This window comes from Uloborus diversus, chromosome 5 (genome assembly GCF_026930045.1).
Source record: "Uloborus diversus isolate 005 chromosome 5, Udiv.v.3.1, whole genome shotgun sequence".
Lineage (NCBI taxonomy): Eukaryota > Metazoa > Arthropoda > Arachnida > Araneae > Uloboridae > Uloborus > Uloborus diversus.
This window is the reverse complement of record NC_072735.1, coordinates 165,876,939-165,894,517: the sequence shown is the minus strand read 5'-3', so window position 1 is coordinate 165,894,517 and position 17,579 is coordinate 165,876,939. Positions and strand designations below refer to the sequence as shown.

The following is a 17,579-nucleotide window of genomic DNA, read 5'->3' as shown; positions in this document are numbered from 1 at the left end:
TAAAAATGCTTATTTCATCATTTGCTAGGAAAGCATTTCAAAATAATATATAGTGTTATTATGCTACAAAATAAATATTTAATTGTTACCAAGGGCGTATTTAAAAGGGGGAACCATAGGGCAACCTAAGAAACTATTACCTCTGTAGATTTTTTGGATCAAGGTGTAAGTGGAAGGAGTTGAAATCATTGCTTAAATAACACTAAGAATCCTCAAAACACAGGCTTAGATTAATTTCAAGCCTGACAATGACATCTTTGTTTGATTTCAAGAATGTTCCAGGCAGCAGGTCTGAAGGGATAGGAGAAATTTTGAATTCCAGCAGAAGAAAATCAAGTTCATTTACTCTCTGTTGAAAGCTGTACGATTTCTCAGCAAACTAGGTCTGTCACTTCTAGGGAATGATGAAGGTGCAAATTCCTGGAATAGGGGAATTTTATAGAGCTAGTAAATGAAATCGCTTCTGAAAACCCACACGTTGAATGTCAAGACATTATGGGCACTATACATTGCCTCACTGCAAAAATGACATGATTGATCTTGAATCCGTGAAGGAATCCATATTAAGTAAAATGTGTTAGCACAGGTACTTTTCAATTTTAGTGGATGAAACTTCCTGAAAAGAGCTATTCCTGGGAGAAATTGTGGCTGCTACCATGTAAAAGAGCTTAGTACGGCTAGTCTGGCAAAGAGTATAATCAATATCATTGCAAGCCAAGATCTTCAACTTGAAAAATGTTTAGTACAACGCTACTACAGGGCTGCTGTCATGAGTGTAAGAACCCTTTACTGTTATGTAGGGCAAAGCCCAAGACCTTCGTTGTCAAAAGGAGAACTTTGGGATAAACGTTTGGTCAACGGCATTGAACTTGATATATTGGGTACGGCTGGCAGAAAAGAAGCAAAGTGTGTGGCTAGTGAGAACCAAAGTGGTGGTATTTTTTGGCAGGAGTCATGTTTTTGTACCTATGGGTTGTTTTAAAAAAAGTGTGCTTTTTGGTGTAGTGGTCTTCTTTTGAGCTTTGTGTTCAGAGTTTACTTCATTAAATGTTTTGATCAACCGAGTGGTCCTGTTTTCCAGTTGCGTTTGAAATGCATGTGGCTTTTGAACATAGTGATTTAGCAGGGGTGTTGTTTGAGAACATCGAATAAAGTTTATTGTAAGCAGTAAATTTTCTGATGTGCAAGCGAAAATTAGGGAAAAAATTCCGCATGATGTTTACATCCATTGTCCCGCCCATTGCCTGAACCTTGTAGTCCAGGCTGTGATGTGTCAGTTCAATTGTCAAATTGTTTTCCATATTGCAGCAAGTTCATTGTTTTTTGTCCGAGAGTTTACCAAGGGATAAAAAATTTGCTCAGTGTCAAACAGCCAAAGAATTGTCTATTTTAGAACTAAAGTGGTTAATTGATACACGCTGGATTTACTGGCATTTATCCTTTAAAAAATTTATTCTATGCTATCAAAGTGTAATGAAGCCCAGTGGCTCAGTGGTAGCTCTTTGAGCTTCCATGCCACAGGCCCGGGTTCTATTCTTGGGTCGGGCATGGTTGACTCAGCTGTTCATCCCTTCAGTGGGCCGATAAAATGAGTACCAAGGGTACTTGAGAACCAAACACTGGGGGTTCCTCGTTAGGCTGACCAGCTAACTGGAACATCTGCCTTGCACCCCAGAGCCCCTGGGTCAAGAAAACTAAGTTGGGCACTGTAGGCCTTGGCCCTTACGGGCTGTCCTGCCACAGGGTTTTTTTAATGAAAGCATAATTGATGTCCTGGAGGATCTTTCATCAAATGGCACAAAGGAAATGTCTGAAGCAGCAGGACTCTACAGTGAGGTCACAAAGACTGAAAAAATTTCCTTTCATTACTATAACTCATATAGGCAATTTTGGAAAAATATCATCTCTTTCAAAAGAGCTGCAACCAGTGACTCTTCACCTGGCTTCCATTGTTGAGTAAAGTGGAACAACAGTTAAAGATTTGCAATCTCTTCAAAATCATCGTGTCTTGATGCTTTTAGAAAAGGAGCAAAAGCTGAAGATTTTCAAGGTGCAGTTGAAGTGTCTTTTTTGAAGTTGTGTATGGAACAAGTATAAATGACTGATTTTTCTGCAAATTCCCAAATTTTAAAGTTTGTTTCTTTTGTTTTACATTTCGTATAGAAGAGTGGGTGCCATTTAGTGAAAATAATAGCTTGAGTGTTATCATAAGTGTTTTTTTCTTTAGTTTTTTATGTGCTTTAGTACATAAAATTTTAATGTACCAAATTAATTTTGAATGAACTTACTGCAAATATTTTCACTGTACTTCATCACGTTTTATGTCAAACACAATCGTTTTTTTTAATAAGGATGATTTTTATCTTATTTAAGGCACATTTTAAGCACTTTTCAGATGAGCAGCGATTTTCTGCATCCGCGGTATCCATGCCACCCAATTCCGCGGATAATCAGGAGTGTACTGTAATCACATTTTGATATTTCTCCCTTCAGTCATAAAATGTAAATACTACTCCTATAAAATTGATAATTTCCCAAATAATACTGCTGCTGCACGTATTACTGGTTTGGAAAAAGTGTGCCACAATACAAACTTTTTAATTTTCTTTTTTTTTTTCGCTTATAGGCCTTCAAAGGCTGTTATCTTCTTTACAAAGTAATGACAGATTTTTTTTGTTCAAATATTAACCACTGGAGAGCACAGCAAACTTACTTTTCTTAATGCAAATTGCCTGAAGAGTTCAACTTCAAACGCTTCTCCTGTAAAATTTCATTTCTTTGTATTGTGGCACTCTTCTCTTAATTGAGCGATATTGAGCAATTTTAGTCACTGCTAACACTGTTAAATGCTACAAGAAATATTAAAATCATCTTGGGCTTGTTACGTGTTTATGGAGTATGTACTAAAACTTCTAGTAGTTGCTAAAACTGGAAACGTTATAAATAAATCTTTTGTTTAATTCACGTTATGAACGCTTTCATTGTGTAACAAAACAGCTGTGAATCATGGCATTATTTTTTTCCTAAATAATACATTTGAACATGTGAGAAAAATTAATTTTACAAGTTGTAAAAAAATAAAAACCACATCATGTAAATGTACAAACTTTATGAAATTCTCACTTTGTGGCAGAGGCGTGCACAGAGTTTCAGTAATGGGGGTACCACTTTTGGTCTTGACCAGTGCATCCAGGCCCATCATTTATAGGAGTCAGAGAGAGGGCAATTACCACTCAATTCCTTCTCCTCCCGCAATGAGGCTATTGCATCTTAAATTATTGCTTTCTTCGGTTTTTACTTTTTCTTCATTTTTATTTATTTTTTCCCTTTTCTTTCAGCTAATGGGGGTACCCCGGTGCCTCTGGTGCGCACGCCTATGCTTTGTGGAAACAATATAAGTACTAGTGGGAATTAATACTAATTATTTCAAACACAATGGTTTGAACAATTTAATAACGATAAGTTACGAGTAGTTATCGATAACTAGTGATGTTGCTCTCAATTTTTCTGAGATTATACTCCCAGTAATTCATTACGCACAACTTGTGTATGTGATCATATACATAGTATGTCATAATATGACAATTTATGAAGCTTGAGGGTATACGCTATGTGTCTAAAAATGTTTGAGAGTATGCGATGTATATGTAGTATACCCTATAGGAACACCACTGTTGATAACACTGTCAATATGCGGTAACAATCATCAACACCAATATGCATTCAGGAATGTTATCCTATGTTTATGTCCAATCATTTGTGTATTTTTTGAATATGTACAATTTAGAATTTGATCAACTAAAAACGATTGTACATAAATATGTTATTGTTGATTCACTTTCTAAATTTTTTCATTGTGTAATAAACTGTAAATACTGTGCAGTGAACTGTAAGATTACTTTTTTCTCAAAACATACATTTCAACATTTTAGTTATGTTAGTTTCTATATGTTATTAAAAATTAAAACAGCCATGGTGTAAATGATGATGTACTTACTTTTAGAAATATCTCTTTTTTGAAAAAAATGTAAATCCTATTTTTTAATACTATAGATTATTTTTAATGTCCTGTTATTGTATAAATATTTTGATACCTAATGTGTCTACTCTTACATCATTTTGTTTTTGTACATGAACTTACATGTAAACATGTGTCAATTGAATTATTTCGTCGTTAATTTTGGTTTTCAAGAAATGATTTATTTTGGAATTTTTTTCACATCCCATCTCCAATTTTGTAAAATATTTTATATTGGGGCTACACAATACACTATATATTAAGAGAGTGATTATATCAACCCTTTTGAAAAAAAAATTATTTTTTCTTAAAATATTTTGTCAAATCTAAAAACAAGGTTGTAAATTCAGTAAAAGAACATTTTTTTTATTTTACATAATTTTGTTAAGAAGCATTAAATTTACAAAATGTTAGTGAACATTTACAACTAACTCCTCAAACTATAACTTTGATATAACATTTTTCAAACTTTTCACTGAAGCCTGGAGAAGAAATATCAGTTGATATTCCTCATACACATGAAGCCCTGTGTACGAATTCTTTTTCAACTGCAGTAAGGATATCGTTGACTTTACCATTTGAGCTCTTTGCAGGTCTAGCCATCTCTGTAATATAACATCAACAACACCATCGTCATCCTTCTGTGATATCTTAACATCGACTGGCCCCCAAAGCATGTACTCTAAAAATCCTTTAGCTTGGGAAAGTGAAGACGCCTTTTCTTCGTACAAAACCGTAGCAATGGCTTTGAAAGTATCTGCCACGGGATCAGTCAAAAGCTCTCCATTCACAACGCAAGTCTTTAAGTTGTCTGTCTCACTGATTTGTAGAAAGTGGTGCAGAGTCTCTAATGTAGCTTGGCATAGTGTTTTCCTGTTATGAGCAGAATCACATAAGGTGAGGAAGATTTTGTCTTCGGGGAAAAGAACCAAGATGGGAGGTTTTTCTTCGTTCGTCACAACGAGGATTAATCTCTCCAAGTCGTAGTTAATTTCTTCGATTCCTTCCGCTTGTAGACTCTTTAGAGTGTGGATCAGTTGCAACAAAACGAAACAATAGTTCCTTAAATGGATGTGTTGATTGCTTTTGTCGATGGATGTGTTTTTTACGAATTCTCTGACAGTTGTTATGGTAGCTCTTTGCATTACATAAATAGAAGCCATTTCTGTGTCATGTATCACATTGTGTTCTTTGCTGGGGTTGTGCTTGGGTATGCTTTCATAAAAACTGGCCAACACAGGGTACCTGGTGTGAGCTCTGGTGCCTGGTGTGGTTACTTGTTTCCTAGATGCCACCTAAAAATATAATATTTTTATTTCATCAGTTGAAAGAAAAGTATTCCTAATACATTCATATACCTCTCTTGTACAAGAGTCAGAAAAGAATCAGTAAAATGGAAATGAGGAATGGCAGCAGATCAAACTGTTATTCATCAGACATTTGGGAGTTAAAAAATTACCATTTTAAAGGATTTAAAATGTTGTATTATTCCTGGAGTGTTTTTACTGTACAAAGCTATACTTTCAGTATGCAAAACTGTTTTTGACAACACCTTATATTTTTATTGAACATGTGTACTGTCCGACCATCACGAGAAAAGCCCCCGCCAAAATGTCTGCGTCTGTCTACTGTTATAGCAATGAGGCTCGTCTCATTTTTCCAAGGGAAGTTTAATGTTAGAAAAACTCATACAACTGCACTAAGGCGAACAGACAAGTGGCGAAATGGCGGTAAAAAGCTTTCCTGCTAAGCCTTGCAGAAAATTAACGAAGTGCGTTTCTATGGCAGTAGACAGGCTCAGACTTGACGGCGGGAGCTTTTATCCTGAAAGCCAGACAGTATATTTCCTGTATTTTTGTTTATCTTTTTGTAATGTTTTCACATTTTTTACTGTATGTTTTATCCAACTGCTATTTAATTCTTGACACTCTGTTTACCACTTAGGACTAACTACTCTGGTTAATATGTTTTTTTTTTTTTTTTTGCAACTGAGGCACAAGACATTTTTCCCAGCTCTTTTTTTAAAGATTTATATTTTGTTCTGAGCTCCTTTTTTAGTTTGTTTTTGTTTATTGTAATTTTAAAAAGACAGAAATAGCATCTTTTTTCTCTTTATATAACTAGAGGCTGGCCCGGGTCCATAGGGGGAGGGGGGGTCATGTCCCAACTAACACACTAACTATATTAATCCTGTGGGTTCAATACAGTATGCTCATAATAGTATAGTCTGGCTTCTATTTTTTTTTTTTTTGGCTTTCTGATCTTGGTAGAATGAAACTATAATTAGCCTAAATTTGCTGACTGTGCCAAAATCTCAAATATCAAAACATTCCCCACCAGTGAACGCCTGCTTTAACTTCAAATGATTTTGTTGAATGAATGCAAAAATATCATTTTTAATAAATGTGTTTTATAATACTTCTCAAGTACATTAAAATATTGCAAACTAAAGCATCTGATCTATTTCAGCCTTTGCTTGAACTTTTAAATGTGGATATATTATGAAATTCAACTCTATTTCTTTATGTCATAGCATTTCAACGTTTTCATTGTCTGCTGCAATGCCATCATTAGATTTTTTTTTTGAAAAAATAAGATACGTCAAAAAATAAAAAATCTAATTTTTTATATGGTTCCCAAGTCTCTTACATTGCATTTAGAGAAATATTTTTGATTGAAAAATGATAGCAACACAAAAAATTTGAAATGTTTGCAACCAAAGTTTAAGTCAGTACAAAATTATAGTGCCTGTGTAAAAGATGAGAGTGGAATAGTTCCCCCTTTTCAGAGAAGAAGAATGACACGTTGTTTAAGTCAAAATATTTTTCACTGCTATTGAAAAATAAATGCAAATGTTATGCTGTGATGCGTTAAAACACTCCAAAAGCTTGTACAGTCTGAAAAATCACTCTACACATACATATAGTTTTAAACCCTAGGTGTACTTGACTACTTATGTAAAGTGCTGTAAGTACCCAAAATGCATAATTTCATATCTCGGTGAATATTGGTTGTACTAATGTCAATTTTTTTGTGTTTGAATAGTTTTTTCATGCTGTGATTTTCCTAAATGCAATGTAGGAAACTTAAGAACCATGTAAGAGTTAAGTTTCATATTTTTTCACAAATTTTCTTTTTTGCTTCAAAGTTTCAATACCTTTACTCTGAACCTTATTTTGACCATTTTTACAACTAGAAGTATGCATCTAGGACTAACGTTTGCAAAAAATATAGGTTTTGCAGTTTAAACTGAGACACGCTGTATAAAAATTCATATATAATAGAAAACCAGTACAGGCATTGAACTCTTGTGGGCTCCCATGCAAATTAAGCCCTGTTTGTATGAGCACTTTTGTTTGTCGTTTGAAGAATTTGAATTTGAAGTCTTTTGGATTTTAACCCTCCCTCTCCTGTGCCTCATGTGGGAGTCACGCTGTAGAAACCTGGACTGATTCTACAGATGCCCATCACTTCAAGAAAGAGCTGGCGCGGCCCTTTAAATGTTAAGGAGTACCTCCCCCCTTCCACCCCCAAATGAGACAAAACCTCTTAACCTCCCTTCCCCTCCCCCCTAAACTTTTAATGAACCCTCTGGATTCTATTATTATAACTTAATAGAATAGTAACCTTCAGTTCTCGAATGCCTTTATTTCAACTTTGCTGCTGTTTTTAACTCAGTCACATAGTAAGTTTCACATCTGATTTGTGAATGGGATGCGATTTCGTTTACGTGGCTAGTTGGAAATGGCATCGGCAGAAATTTACCTGGTTCAAGAATCCCCCTGATTGTCTTGAATTAATGTTAATGAAAAGCAGTGAGTGTACTGAAATAATTATAATAATCTTACCATTAAAGTGATTTTATCTTGAGATTCATTCTTACAAAATCCATTGTAAATAAAACGCTCCCTGATGATTTGCGATGGTTCTTCATCCTCCATGACAAAATCATTCCATTTGAATGATCGACCAGCTTTCTGGAAGTATTCTATTCCTTCAGTCAGTGACTGCAAAACAATGAAAAAAAATTTTAAGTCAGCCTACATTTAACTTACTTCATAATCACAGTCACATTTCATAAATTTGCTACAAATCAGCAAAATTTACTGTTAGAGCTTATTGGTTGGAGGTTTTTAAATAGCTAAAGACGTCAATTTACTGCTAAAGTATTCAATCTTTCTGTATTTCTCTGGCCCTGGATGTTCAGTTTGTAGGATACCAGAAGACTCGGATTATAGTAGTGGGGCTAAGATTGTTTTCATTGTATCATTACAAATACAAAACTTACTCACTCTTCATGAGCAGAGACAATATGTCCTCCCCTCCCTCAAACAAGGGGGGGGGGGGGAATGTCATCTCCTGAACCTTAACAAACTTACTGAAAAGAATCAGTCATGGCTACGCTACTGTATTTACCAACTTATGTTGCTAAATACAGTTGCGTAGCAGTAGCTACACTACTGTACTGAGTAGCAGTCGCCATGAAAAAATTTCGGAGAGAGATATGGTTAATTTTAGTTCTTTTCTATGGCCAAAAAAGGAACATTTCTGACTTTCAAGGGGGTTTTACGCCCAAATCCACCCCTTGTAAATAGTCTATGGCATTCTCTCTTAAATTGGACTAAGTCATTGATTTGTATAGGAAAGAGTTTTGAACTTACCGTCGTAATAAGCTCTGCCAATGACTCATAATTGGCTGCTGCAATAGCTTCATAACTTGTTTGCAGGTCCAACCATGGTCTTCCACTAGGTAAAGTTTCACCATTCGTTTTAACACTTGTAGTAGTTTCTTTAGCTCCTGCTTCTAGTTTCTTAGATGTCTTGAGCTGAAAGAAGAATAAAAACGAAAGTCCATTAAAATAAGATAAAGTGTTCTAACGTAAAAAAAATAACTATAAAAAAAAACTGAAATTTTGCTGACAATGGGAAAAAGTTAAAAAGTAGATTGTTTGAAAGACTTAAATGAGCAAAAATGTTATTCGCTTTCAGCATGCGAGCTTCATTTAAAAATAAATACAAAAATCAGGTTTTCATTTTCATGCACGCCTTTGCTTGTTGGTTAACTTAGTACAGAAAAAAAAAAAAAAAAAAGATTTCAACCTGTGGACATATATTGTGCTGCAATTTTCCTTGTGTGTAGGCTTTCAGAAGAAACGTGGATATGTCGCTAAAACTTTAACTAGAAACATCCAGGATGGACCATTTCCAGGCCCGCACCAAGCCTGATCGGCGCCGTCGTGCAATGTCTTTTGAGCGCCCTTATGCACTGGCGTTTGGGAAAAATATAGTAAGCACCTGGAGTGAGGTTTTGTAGACAGATATAAAATGGAAAAGAATGCGTTTGGCATTTAATTTATTCAGAAAATACTGTGTGAATGTTTAAATTTGGAATATGGTGCACATTTTTACTTCAAATCTCGAAATTATTTCGAGTTCAGCAGTTCCACTGATATCCAAATAATGCGTTTTGGAAAAAAAAAAAAAAAAAATCAAGTTAACGGCACGGCGCTTTGAATATTATCTTATCTCTAATTGAAAAACTTTTATAACTGTAAAAACATGACAACAGGAGCAGTGATGCAACTAGAAAATATTTTATTTGGTGCATTAAAAAAAAAAAAAAAACTCCGGAAAAAATTTGAAACTTTTAGCTTTAAAAACGCAATTTTAGACAGTCTGTGGTGGTGCTATTGAGGGAAAAGGTACGAGGTGCTCCGTGGAATTTTGTAGAAGTTGAAGTCTTAAAACGCGATTGTAGGATATATTTATTAAATTTAGAATAAGGGATGAAACTCGGGGGCTCTCTCCGATCTTTTTTTTTAAATAGATACAAATCAATTTCTCCTCTCCCCTTCAACTTTTCGAAATTTAACTTCCAAAAATGCAATTGTAGACAACTTTGAAGATTTTTACGGGAAGGGGATTGGGGAGCTCTCCCCTGGATTTTTTTCCAAAATTGAGGTCCTAAGCAATATTTCATGATATTAGGAGGAGAGGTTCTCAAAGGCTTTTTATAATGTTAAAGGAAAGCGGGTCGAAGGACCTTGCCCGAATATTTCCTGAAATTGAAGTCTAAAAAAAGCAATTGTATGACGACCATATTTAGTAACATTAGAGCCGGCAATCTTTCGAAATTGAAGCTCTAAAAACGCAATTCTAGGTGATTTTTGAACGCAGTTTCAAGCGATTATGTTTGGTATTCGGGATTCCTTTTAATTTTGCATAATTAAAGAGCTGGAAACAAAATTTCTGATGCTCGGTAATGCTTTTGGTGTGGGAAAGAGATTCGGAGGAGTCATATCAGGCGAACTAGAAAAGGAATTAGCTATAACTAATGAAAAACTTTAGTTCAAAGATTTCTTTTTAAAAGAAATTAAAATTTTACCCCAACATCATAAGTTTAAACCTAACAGAGCTCGGCGCCTTTTTGAGTCTAACGCCCTCGTGCGATGCACGACCTTGCACATAGGGACGGCGCGGCCCTGACCATTTCCTATATAAACCCAGGAAGTTATGGTTTTATTCACACCAACCCTTGAAAGTGTTATTTCTTATGTAGACAATTCTTTGCTATCCCAGTAAAAATACTGATGAAGAGAACTCGCGAATCTTTGCCCAGAGCTTGAACTTTTTTCAAAACAATAATTTTACCGCTTTTCCTCCTTTTTTTTTACCTCCGTATCATCAAGGTAAGTGTAATGGTCCTCCTCTTCTTCTGTGACTTGTAAGGTCTCGTAGATCCTCTCGGGACTTTTCTTGGTCTCCATCTCATTTTCTCTGACGGCAGAGACAGCGGATGGACGTTGGGGCTTCTTCGGGGTCAACAAGGAACGGATGTCTCCTGCCAAAAGCAACTGCAAGTTGAGCATAGTATTCGACGAGAAAATGGCTGCATTAGTTCATGTTACAAAAATAAAAGCTATTTAGGGAACTCAAACAGCATGATTTCGTCTTATTTGCTGAAGAACCAAGGGACATCTCTAGTGCCTGATTTACCATAAGACATACGATCATACGAGGCTCGAACTCAATATGGTTTTCGGTTAATAAAGTATAGTTTTATTTTTATTATTATAATATTTAAAACTAAGAGCAGTATGAAATTTTTTTCATAGTGGTTTGTCTGTGGTTAGTAATTAGCTGTGGTTTTCAATATCAGCCATTTGTTGATATCTAGAATTTTTTTTAGATAGTTTACAGCTCGAGCCGTGGAAAGCCTAGTAGTTAGAATGTCATACTCTTGATCGGAGGATCCCAGGTTCGATGCCTGAGGCCATAGAGACCGCCAATTACATACGATATAGAGTATATGCTCGATGCTCATTAAGTAGGTGCGCCCAAAAGTTAGCCATTTTTAGGTGGTTTTGCCAGTTATTGTTCAATATAAGAGTCCCACCTTTCGATGTATACCAACGGACATAGATGGCAAAAAGTTTATATTCTTGCTTTAAGTTCGATTTCAACGCCAGTTTCGTTTTCAGACGAATTCAGCCGAGCACTGCTGATGCGCAACTAACTCTGTCAAGGTTAGTTGAAAGGGAACGAAAATCTTACCCAAATTAGCATACTCTTTGTCTCCTTTGTGTTGCTCCACCGATTCTTGCTTCGAAGAATCACCAGATGGCGTTGATCGAGCTTTCAGTTCTGGAATCTAATGAGAAAATAATTTTTATATATAGTTGATACCAATATACGAAAAAAATATAGAAAAGTAAGTAGTTAAAATAACGATATTCATTTTGTCTGTTCTGTCTGACCATTATAATTAATGCACATGCACTTTGAGTCTAGAAGTTTTGCGTAAAATAGCTTTTGGCATTATACAGATCATTTCACAAATTTAGAAAATGATATTCAGAATATATGAATATATTTGCGCATGAGAATAAGTTTGTACTTCAATAAGTATTGAATTTCGAATTATGCAATTAAATATGCATATTATCATTCACAAATAAATGTTTCATAATCAGAAGAAGGTAAGGGTACTTTGGTGCCCTCACTTAGGTTAGCTAACGCCTCCTTAGCTTAATGGTTTGCATAACAGCTGCATTTTCTAATCTAAACCAATTCGGTACTTTTTTCTGTAAATACTAATTATTATTTAAAATTATTCTGTAAATACTATTTATTATTAAAAACTTTATTTACAAAGCAAAATAAAGTACTTAAAAAATATATATAAATAAACTGATTAACTGTGTTTACTTCTGAAAAGTTATGCGTTTTGTGGGTCGGAATTATAAAGGTATTCTACTGTAATTGTTTTAGTGGACACAGTGCCGGGTCTGGGGGGGGGGGGCAAGCCGGGAGTCAGAAATTGCCCCGAGCGGCAATTTCTCGGGGGTGGCTAATTCATCTTATTTGTGTGTGTGTGTGTGTGTGTTTTTTTTCGTTAAAATACGATATAAAACTTGAAGAAAGATGGGTAAAAGTGGTAGTTTTAATTCTTTATCTCGTTCCGGAAAAGTCGTAGATCGACATTAATTGGAGATTGTGTTCATGTTTTGAAATTCATTGAAATATGAATCGTATCTGGTTTCTTTTTATTAAAAATTTGGTTTAAGATGAAGAGTTATAAGGATTTGCTTTAAGATGTTTAACCATCAGCATGTTGATAATGTAATGTTGGGGATATTTTCTGTAGATCTTGTTCTATTTGCAATTCAATTTTTGTTCAGTCATAAGAAACAATATAATACCGTTGAAAAGTTGAAATAACCCGATTTAACCCGTAATATTTTTTTTTTAGTGGAAGGAATAGAACAAAGTGAAAAACAGTCAAGCACACACACTATTATCACACTGTTAAACACACTATTTTAGCTCTTTCTGTGGAACTATAAATCTTTAAGGTAACTACCGTCGGCACACACATAGCATCAAAACGAGTTAAATTTATCAATATCTTCTACATACTACAAGGTAATGCCACAGAGCCACTGCTTCTAGTACGCGTTTTAGCTCACTGATGTGTGCAGGAAATCACACGTTCCGTTACGCAATTCCTCCGAAAAATTCACACAAGTAATTAGAAACAGTGGCAATCTATTAATGTTTTGCAGTAAGTGTTGAGTTGACGAATTCAACTTTATGTTATACGCGTGTGTCTGTGCTGCGTGGTCAATGCATAAAATATTTATTGGTGAAACTTGAGTTCTCAGTGAGTTTTTTACTCTTATTCTATTACTTTCATAACTGATAAACCATCCAATTGTAGGTACGAGGGACCCCTGGGGTAACATTGTAACATTATTACTGTCATACTTTCTTATTAAAAAATATTACTGTTTAAAATTGGGGCAAAATGTTTAATACACGATGTATGAACACCCTAACATTTGGCAAGGTGTTGTGATTCACGATCGAAAACTATTCCATTCGGAATCATGCTAGCACAAAAGGGTTAAAATCAAAAAATAGGCAGGCCTTAAGGATCTACTTACTTTTGGAGGAGGTGGTCGAGCCGGAGTGACAAGGGGCGGGCTGGACTTGGGAGCCCGGATCACATGCGGAGGCGGTGGTGGCGGCGGCTGCGTGACTTTACCCTTGGGTGGTGGCGGTGGTTTGGGCGGCGGTGTCTTCTCCGTGTGCGGAGGAGGACTGGCGAGCACCGGCCTGTTAGGGAGAGCTGAGCAAGATGGCGTTCGCACCAGAGATGGCTGTGGATAAAAAAAACTTTGTTATAGCACTGGATAAAGTTGCAAAACATCAATAAATAGATAAATAAAATATACTGTAGAACCTCGTTTTTCCGGATCTCCGGTTAATCCGGATCAAAGTTGTAGAGTTTTAGAAATGTTTTATGTTTACTTAAATAATAATTTTAAATTATGGTGGCAAATACAGAACTGTAAGTACGTCGGACTTTCGCTTTTTATTTTGCTTAAATGTACAATTCTTGCATAGATCGTACAATACATTATAATAATCTAACAAACAGCTTGGCGTACTTGAAACGTCAGTCCTACAGCACGGTAGCTGACAAATAATAAAGTGTTTGCCCAAAACAATCCTATGTAATTTTGTTGCGAAGTATTATTTATAGCTGTTTCAGAAGAGAAGTCCGCTTATTTATTTTAGAACGTGTTTTTTTTTTTTTTTGCTTATTACTCGAATTATCCAGATTTTCATCAGTTTGCCTTCAGCCCTCAGTTAGCCCGGATACAATTTCTTATAATTATACTGTCTAACCATGGATTGTATGGAATTGGCCAACGTTCAGTTAAAATGAGTCTATCTGAATGAGGAGGAAAAGTAAAAATTTGATGCTCGTGTTCTGCTCATCTGAATGAGACTCAGCTTAATTACATCTCCAAAAGCTGACATCCCTGAAAACTAATAGATTCATCTATTTTCGCCTGTAAAACGGATGTTTGCCTTTATATACAATCCGTGGTCAAACAGTGCCATTTCTTTTTTTTTTTTTTTTTTTTTTAAACAACAGAAATATTTCTCAAGCAATGCAACTTGCATCTTTCGCAATGGAAAACTTTCTAAAGGCACTCGGGTAGAGGTGTTGTTGAAACGTCTTATGTGCCAAATGTGGGTACACTTAGATTGTACAGGTCCTGAAAGAGTCAGTTATGTTTGCGATTTCTGTAAATATTTTTTATCATGTAATAAATAAACTCTCTACCATTTTGCATAGTTTTATTTAGTTTTAAAATTATTTTTTGTGACTTTTTTGAAGGGGGCCCATATTTATACCCCATTTTTTTCTGAGGCTTTTTTCAATGTTTTTTGTAAATCATCGTTTTTGAAATGAAATCTTTGACATTAATCATTGTTTTGCCTTCTAGTTTCTATGCTGTAGCACATACATGTTGTAGTTGTTGATCAAAGACAAAAATCTAGAACGAAGAATTTTTTCGAATTGAAAGAGTTTAAAAGCCATGGTCAAAAGAGATGGTGACCATATTTACGCCTTTTCCTCTACATGTTTCAGAAAAAAAAATCTTATTGGTATTTTCCTTAAAAAATGCCCCTACCTTTCCCTTAAGAAACCAAAAAAAAAAAAAAAGTTTTCTTTGAACCACCTCCCCCCCCCCCCCCCCAAAAAAAGCAACAAAAAACAACTGGGTTTTTACATTTTTCTTGAAAAAACCCAAAAAGTCCTGGGCTTCGGACTTAAAAAAAAATAGAATTAAGAAAAAAATGTTTTTGCTAACCGTGAAATAATTACGAATTGGTGGTATCTAAATTCAGCAATGACAACAAAAGTGCCGTTTTCTGTTTACGGCCGACCATTCGAAATCCTTAAATTTAAAACGCGTAACAAATACCAATATAAATCTATTTTCTAATCCCAGAAACACTCATGCACGACATTTTTCATCTCCGACACGATAGCAAACTAGGTCTACAGATAAAAAACCAACCGGTCCCAAATTACAATAATTTCCATCATTTGCCGACTGAGTGATCCGCCAAATACGCTTCAATCGAGCGCACCCACCTCGCGTGTTCGTGTTCATGCGGTTTTGGCAGACGATATTTTGTCTCCACGATCGTAAATTCCGTATCCCGACAGATCTGGGTCATTCGTCATAGGTTGCGACACGACTGCTCATCTGTCAGCACGATTCGGATGGTGTTTAGGTCCAATTTCCTTCATTCGGGCCCTGACGCCTAGGTGACACATACCGTTCACACTATGAGCGTTCTGCTGAAGTAAGCTTACCAGACCTCATAACCTCACGTTGTGACGCTATAGGCGAAAAGTATAACAATAACAAATCGTGTGTGGTGAAACTTTAGGTTTTTTTTCCATTCCGATTCCCCAGGTTTTTATTCCTTCATTCTTTAGGAGGGAAAAAAAACATCCCCTCTCTGCATACGATCCCGCAATCAGGGGCTGTCCATAAATGAGGCTCTTTATTTTATTTATTTAATTTTTTTTTTCACGATTTTCGACCCTTTCCGCCCTTTGTCCCACTTCACCTTATCCCTCCTTCCGTCTGTCACATGTCAAGCTATTTTTCATCAACCTATTCCTCTGAAAAATGAATGCTGTCACACTTCTTGTTTCCCCTCCCTCCGCCTTGTCACAATTTTACGAACCCCCTCCGCCTTCAAAGCATGACATCATTTGTGGACAGCCTCTTACTACGAATTACATACCCCCTCCAGTTTTGGTTAATATGTAGCGTAGTCGACCTGAGAGAACTAACACACAGTAATTACGAATAGCTACTTAAAAAAGATTTCAAATGTTTTTTTCTTGGAAGTATTGGCAATAGTAGCTTTCTTCTATGCAATTTAAAAAGGGGGGGAAAATAAGGGGAGAAAAATAGGTTCTAAGAAAGAATTTTGGAAAAGTGAACCAGAAAACAATGAAAACAAAATAGTATCATTCAATAGAGAATATAAAACAAGAACTAATACCAAATTAAAAAATATCAGACTCAAATGAATCTTAGCGGAGATGCTGAGATCCCCCTCGATTTCTTTGGAATCGGAGATATCCTCTCACCTTTCAAGCAATAACAACAGGCTTCATGGATCAGCTTCCCGAGATCAATATGACCCGCCGGCTATAGATTAGGCAGAACAAGCTAAGAATACTCACGATCATTTATACAAATGCCAGATTTAAATACTTAAGTCGTTTGCCTTCTGGCTTCCCAGTTCTTATAGTCCAAGAACCCATGAGTGCCAGACCTACGTCATAGTATAAAGACCCAATTTTTTTTCTGCGTAAGGGACATCACGGCTGGTGAGAAAGATCCGCTATTGTTTTAGCTGAGTCGCGCTGACTTTGGCAGGAAACAAGTAGCAAAGGTGCGTAAGATTGCAAAAAGCCGAACATCATGGATTCATGTTCATTTCATGTCGCTTGACCCAGTAGTCCCCATCCAACAAGCTCGGATTTAGAGGACATTTTAAAAAGGTGAAAACATGCCTTTGAAACTAACCTATGCAAGTTTTCTGCTTCCAAGACACAAATCATGAGCATCTAGGATACCTTAAAAAGGAAAAAAAAAAGTGGACACCAAAATCGCCTCTAATTGGGAAACCGTGCCAAACATGGAAATTCGTTTCACAAAGCTGATCCGTTATTTTGAAACCCTTTTTTTTTAATGATCCTAGATCCTCAGGATTTGGGTCTTGGAAGATGAAAATTTGTACAAGTGACTTTCAAAGGCATGTCTGCACCTTTGTAAAATTTCGTTCAAATCGGAAATGGTCGGGTGGAGACGACGAGGTCACTTGGTATGGAATGACTCAGCTTTTAACGCAACTTGACTAGCTGTTTCCTGCCAAAGCCAGCGCCACTCAGCTTAAATAATAACGAACCTTTCTGACCTGCAGTGATGTCCTTACGCAGAAAATTTTTGGACCTTTATACTATGACGTAGGTATGGTTGTCATGGGCTCTTACTCTATTTTGAGCAATGCAATTAAAATTTTTAAGTACACAGCACGTGTCTAAATGGCAACTACCCATTTGGAGACCATAATTCCATAGACTGCAGGCCGGCGAGTCCTTCAGTCATATTTTAAAAAGATTGGCATTGAGGCCATCGTGTTCCATTATAAGACGAAAAATGGTATCAGT

The 17,579-nt window shown here is 36.0% G+C and overlaps 1 protein-coding gene across 1 annotated transcript in view; it reads right to left on the bottom strand.

Moving 5' to 3' along the window:
- Nucleotides 1-4,373: 4,373 nt before the first annotated feature.
- The window catches only part of LOC129223253 (uncharacterized), a 113,172-nt gene continuing 99,966 nt past the window's right edge, over nucleotides 4,374-17,579 (bottom strand). The window contains 6 exon segments of the mRNA XM_054857819.1: nucleotides 4,374-5,313; nucleotides 7,867-8,025; nucleotides 8,680-8,844; nucleotides 10,693-10,859; nucleotides 11,573-11,669; nucleotides 13,465-13,680. Of these exon segments, the coding sequence (XP_054713794.1) occupies nucleotides 4,459-5,313; nucleotides 7,867-8,025; nucleotides 8,680-8,844; nucleotides 10,693-10,859; nucleotides 11,573-11,669; nucleotides 13,465-13,680 (1,659 nt within the window). The 3' untranslated portion in view covers nucleotides 4,374-4,458.